The 5709-nt window shown below is 41.4% G+C and overlaps 1 protein-coding gene across 3 annotated transcripts; it reads left to right on the top strand.

Annotated features, from left to right (window-relative positions):
- Nucleotides 1–1818: 1818 nt before the first annotated feature.
- LOC307000510 (uncharacterized protein) lies at nucleotides 1819–4393 on the top strand. Of its 3 annotated transcripts, none has more exons than XM_079616151.1 (2): nucleotides 1819–2184; nucleotides 3059–4393. In XM_079616151.1, exon 2 carries the CDS (start codon nucleotides 3112–3114, stop codon nucleotides 4186–4188), a length of 1077 nt encoding a protein of 358 aa, XP_079472277.1. In that variant the 5' UTR covers nucleotides 1819–2184; nucleotides 3059–3111; the 3' UTR covers nucleotides 4189–4393. The 3 variants fall into 3 exon arrangements, with proteins under 3 accessions (XP_079472277.1, XP_079472278.1, XP_079472279.1); XM_079616152.1 differs by having other exon boundaries at nucleotides 1819–2189; XM_079616153.1 differs by lacking the exon at nucleotides 1819–2184 and adding an exon at nucleotides 2637–2819.
- The last annotated feature ends 1316 nt before the right edge of the window (nucleotides 4394–5709 follow it).

Here is a 5709-nt window from a genome sequence, read left to right as displayed (position 1 = left end):
AACTGATGGCAGTTAAGCTCCATCCACAAAAAAATTGAGTTCAAGTCCCGGGTCATGTTTTTTTTTGTTTTTTTGATTTTTCATACTTTTGGGATTTTGACGACAGGTCCCGGGTCATCGTTTTTTTTTTTTTTTTTTCATACTTTCCTATCATGGTTAAAAGGCAAAAGATATTCTTTAAACTGATGGCAGTTAAGCTCCATCCACAAAAAAATTGAGTTCAAGTCCAGGGTCATGTTTTTTTTATTTTTTATTTCTCATACTTTTGGGATTTTGACGACAGGTCCCGGGTCATCGTTTTTTCTTTTTTTTTTCATACTTTCCTATCATGGTTAAAAGTCAAAAGATATTCTTTAAACTGATGGCAGTTAAGCTCTATCCACAAAGAAATTGAGTTCAAGTCCCGGGTCATGTTTTTTTTTGTTTTTTTGTTTTTTCATACTTTTGGGATTTTGACGACAGGTCCCGGGTCATCGTTTTTTTTTTTTTTTTTTTTTTTTTATACTTTCCTATCATGGTTAAAAGGCAAAAGATATTATTTAAACTGATGGCAGTTAAGCTCCATCCACAAAAAAATTTAGTTCAAGTCCAGGGTCATGTTTTTTTTTTTCATACTTTTGGGATTTGGACGACAGGTCCCGGGTCATCGTTTTTTTTTTTTTTTTTCATACTTTCCTATCATGGTTAAAAGGCAAAAGATATTCTTTAAACTGATGGCAGTTAAGCTCCATCCACAAAAAAATTGAGTTCAAGTCCAGGGTCATGTTTTTTTTTTTTTTTTTTTCTCATACTTTTGGGATTTTGACGACAGGTCCCGGGTCATCGTTTTTTTTTTTTTTTTTCATACTTTCCTATCATGGTTAAAAGGCAAAAGATATTCTTTAAACTGATGGCAGTTAAGCTCCATCCACAAAGAAATTGAGTTCAAGTCCCGGGTCATGTTTTTTTTTTTTCATACTTTTGGGATTTTGACGACAGGTCCCGGGTCATCGTTCTTTTTTTTTTTTCATACTTTCCTATCATGGTTAAAAGGCAAAATATATTCTTTAAACTGATGGCAGTTAAGCTCCATCCACAAAGAAATTGAGTTCAAGTCCCGGGTCATGTTTTTTTTTGTTTTTTTGTTTTTTCATACTTTTGGGATTTTGACGACAGGTCCCGGGTCATCGTTTTTTTTTTTTTTTTTTTTTTTCATACTTTCCTATCATGGTTAAAAGGCAAAATATATTCTTTAAACTGATGGCAGTTAAGCTCCATCCACAAAAAAATTGAGTTCAAGTCCCGGTTCATGTTTTTTTTTTTTCATACTTTTGGGATTTTGACGACAGGTCCCGGGTCATCGTTTTTTTTTTGTTTTTGTTTTTTTCATACTTTCCTATCATGGTTAAAAGGCAAAATATATTATTTAAACTGATGGCAGTTAAGCTCCATCCACAAAAAAATTGAGTTCAAGTCCAGGGTCATGTTTTTTTTTTTTTTTTTTTTCATACTTTTGGGATTTTGACGACAGGTCCCGGGTCATCGTTTTTTTTTTTTTTTCATACTTTCCTATCATGGTTAAAAGTCAAAAGATATTCTTTAAACTGATGGCAGTTAAGCTCCATCCACAAAAAAATTGAGTTCAAGTCCCGGGTCATGTTTTTTTTTGTTTTTTTGATTTTTCATACTTTTGGGATTTTGACGACAGGTCCCGGGTCATCGTTTTTTTTTTGTTTTTTTTGTTTTTCATACTTTCCTATCATGGTTAAAAGGCAAAATATATTTGTTACGACCCGTGAGGTCTGTGTATGTGTGTGTGTGTCGCGTGCGCTCTTTTTCTCTCCCTCTCTTGCAGGTGTCTGGAGGTTGACGCAGATAATCCCGCAGCTGAAGCTGATCATGGAAATCAGCGAGGTGTATAAACAGGGCCAGTGAAGTGCTCTGGGAAAGGAGATCCCTCTTCCTTGTTGACGTCTGTGTGGCTCACTGGATTGGAATTGCTGTGTGGACTATTGAGATCGGCTGGGTGCAGCTGATCGAGATCTCTTTATTTTTCCCTTGAAGTCTGTGTGGATTACTAAACGTTGACTACTGTGTGAATTGCTGTGTGAACTAGATCGGCTGGGTGCAGCTGATCGTGATCTTTGCCTTGTGCCGTCTCCGTTGAGCCAGCTGACGGGCCAGTGTTTGTGATCAGCTGGAGAGGTGTGGTGAGCAGCGGGTTGTCCTCGTGTGTATTGCATCTGCGCGGCGGGAGCCGTGGAGACTGTCTCTGTGTTATGTTGTTATATTTTTCTAGTTAGCATCTTTGTTAGTAAAATCAATAAATACACAAACTTGACACCTGTTTCGAGTCATCCTTGAGTTTTCCATCCTGGGTATATTTATTTGTTTGTCCCAAAAACCCCTAGACAAGCCAGGGACGTAACAAAAGTGGGGGCTCGTCCGGGATTTTTGGAAAACTGGGATGCTTGTTTCATGTGACATGTTGTGGATCAGGTTTTTAAACCTGATGGTATATTCGTTATTTATTTCGGTGTAGGCTATGTAGGTAGCTATAGCATAGGTATATTTTGTTTTGGTTGTTTATGGTGATTGATGTTTCCCTGAGTAAAACTTCCACTTGAACTGCTTCCTCAGCTTAGCATAGGGTAGTGTCCAGCTAGGCTGAAATAGCCTTTCCATCGGGCACTAGTTTATTATTTTGCATTTTTTATTTTTGGAAGCAAATCCTGGGCGGAGACTACGTTCTCCAAAGGGGGCTGGCGTTTCAGGGTTTCGACCGCTGATGTTTTGCCTATAAGTCGCCTCGAGCCCGGCACGCTTCTGAAGATAGATAGGTAAGTTTGGTGAGGCAGGTGCTGAGGAGGTTTGTTTTGTGGAGGGGAAGGGGTGATATTGAGTCATTGAGTTATACTATGTCAATTTAATAAGTAGTTTTCAAGTGGTTTTGTCATGGCAGCGTTTGATTTAAAGGCGTTTGTGTCTTTTCCAGAATTTAACCAGCTGGATAAATGCAAGAAAATTGAACTTCATGATATTGCAAACTATTATGAGATTTCTGTATCCGCTTCTCTAGGGAGAGCTGAACTTAAAGCGGTGGTCTTGAACGGACTCATCAGTAAAGGGGTTATGGCATTACCGGTACCTGTGAGTGATTTTGATCCAGAGCTGAGTGTGAGGGGGGACCAACTTGCTCTAGGGACCCCCACTGGTCAACAGAGGATACAGACAGGTAAGCCTGTAACAATGCCCAAATATGTGCCATCTTCAACTGAGTCATCCCCAGGTTCTATGGAGGATGGCCGGTTAAAAGTTCGTTTGTTGCGGCTTCAAATAGAGAAGGAAGAAAAGGAAAGAAATTTCCAACTCCATCGAGAATTGGAATTAAAGAAACAAGACGGAGAAATAGCATTTAAAATAAGACAACTCGAACTGCAGGCAAATATTGATACTGCTCGCCCTGTTACTCCTGCCAGTGTGTCTCCACAGTCTGCCAGTGGGTATGATGTAAGTAAATATATTTCTCTCGTGCCTGTTTTTCGCGAGACTGAAGTGGAAGCTTATTTTGGGGCATTTGAACGTGTTGCTGGAGCTTTGCGCTGGCCTAAAGAGGTGTGGGCCATTTTACTACAGTGTAAATTAAGCGGTAAGGCCCAGGAAGCATGTGCAGCACTGTCAGTTGAGGATGGGTTAAATTATGACCAGGTTAAGAGTGCTATTATGAGAGCTTACGAGTTAGTACCGGAAGCATATCGACAGCGTTTTCGTAGCTTACGGAAAACTCATGATCAGACATTTACAGACTTTGCTCGTGAAAAAGGTATTCTCTTTGATAGATGGTGCACGGCATGTAAAGCAGATGATGTGGCCTCTGTACGTGAACTTATCTTGCTTGAGGAGTTTAAAAACTGTTTGCCAGAACGTACTGCGGTTTATCTAGGTGAACAAAAGATTGTTTCCTTGCAACAGGCAGCCATATTTGCAGATGAGTTTGCGCTTCTGCATAAGTCCACCTTTATTGAGCGAGATGCTCCTCCTCGAGCGGGCCTTCAAAAGTCTGAACAGCTAGCTCATAATTCTCCTGACAGTCGTCCCAGAATAGCTTCCATTCAAAAGGCAGACAGAGTATGTTTCTTTTGTCGAAAACCTGGACATCTAATTGCTGAGTGCAGGGCGTGGAAGGGTCCGCAACCTAGTCCAACGTAAAAACAACCAAAGGGGGGTTGATTAAAATGTCTCCCCAGCCCCAGAGGCTGGAACCAGAGATGTGTGAGACTGATGATTGTTTTAAACCTTTTATTTTTGAAGGTTTTGTTTCTCTGAGGAGGGTGTGTCCCATGATGATCCTGTCAGCTGCAAAGTGGATGGGGTCGAAAAAGTGACGGCTATATTATCTCTACCGACTCCTACCACTAGACGTGAGCTTAGGCGTTTTTTTAGGAATGGCGGGATATTATAGATGTTTTTGCCAAAATTTCTCTGTGGTAGTTGCTCCACTCACTAGACTGTGTAGTCCTTTGGTACCTTTTAGGTGGGATGATGGGTGTGATCAGGCCTTTGAGGCTGCCAAGTCTCTTCTTTGCAGTGCACCTGTGTTGGCGGCGCCCAATTTTTACCAACCGTTTTACTTAGAAGTTGATGCTAGTGCAACTGGAGCTGGGGCGGTGCTGATGCAGCGAGGGGAGGGAGACATGTGTAAACCTTTGTGTTATTTTTCAACTAAGTTCAAGAAACACCAGCTGAACTATTCCACCATAAAGGAGGAGACATTGGCCATGCTCCTTGCTCTACAGCACTTTGAAGTGTATGTAGGTTCAAGTTTCTTGCCAGTCACTGTTTACACAGATCATAACCCTATTGTTTTTCTAGCCCGCATGAACAACACTAACCAAAAGTTGATGCGTTGGGCCCTTCTGGCTCAAGGCTACAACTTGCATATTAAACATAAAAGGGGAGCAGACAACATCTTGGCTGATGCCCTATCCCGTGGGTAAGACTAAAATTATTTAACATATAAGGGATAAACTTTTATGTGTTCTAAGATACACACTATATAAGTTTGTTCTTATGGGTGGGGGTGTTACGACCCGTGAGGTCTGTGTATGTGTGTGTGTGTCGCGTGCGCTCTTTTTCTCTCCCTCTCTTGCAGGTGTCTGGAGGTTGACGCAGATAATCCCGCAGCTGAAGCTGATCATGGAAATCAGCGAGGTGTATAAACAGGGCCAGTGAAGTGCTCTGGGAAAGGAGATCCCTCTTCCTTGTTGACGTCTGTGTGGCTCACTGGATTGGAATTGCTGTGTGGACTATTGAGATCGGCTGGGTGCAGCTGATCGAGATCTCTTTATTTTTCCCTTGAAGTCTGTGTGGATTACTAAACGTTGACTACTGTGTGAATTGCTGTGTGAACTAGATCGGCTGGGTGCAGCTGATCGTGATCTTTGCCTTGTGCCGTCTCCGTTGAGCCAGCTGACGGGCCAGTGTTTGTGATCAGCTGGAGAGGTGTGGTGAGCAGCGGGTTGTCCTCGTGTGTATTGCATCTGCGCGGCGGGAGCCGTGGAGACTGTCTCTGTGTTATGTTGTTATATTTTTCTAGTTAGCATCTTTGTTAGTAAAATCAATAAATACACAAACTTGACACCTGTTTCGAGTCATCCTTGAGTTTTCCATCCTGGGTATATTTATTTGTTTGTCCCAAAAACCCCTAGACAAGCCAGGGACGTAACAATA

The sequence above is a fragment of the Phoxinus phoxinus genome (assembly GCF_949152265.1).
Source record: "Phoxinus phoxinus genome assembly, chromosome: 6".
NCBI lineage: Eukaryota > Metazoa > Chordata > Actinopteri > Cypriniformes > Leuciscidae > Phoxinus > Phoxinus phoxinus.
This window is presented reverse-complemented; position numbering and strand designations above follow the sequence as displayed.

Excerpts from the sequence above, each read along its gene's own strand:
- LOC307000510 (XM_079616151.1), top strand. The coding sequence starts at position 3,112 with ATGGCATTACCGGTACCTGTGAGTGATTTTGATCCAGAGCTGAGTGTG.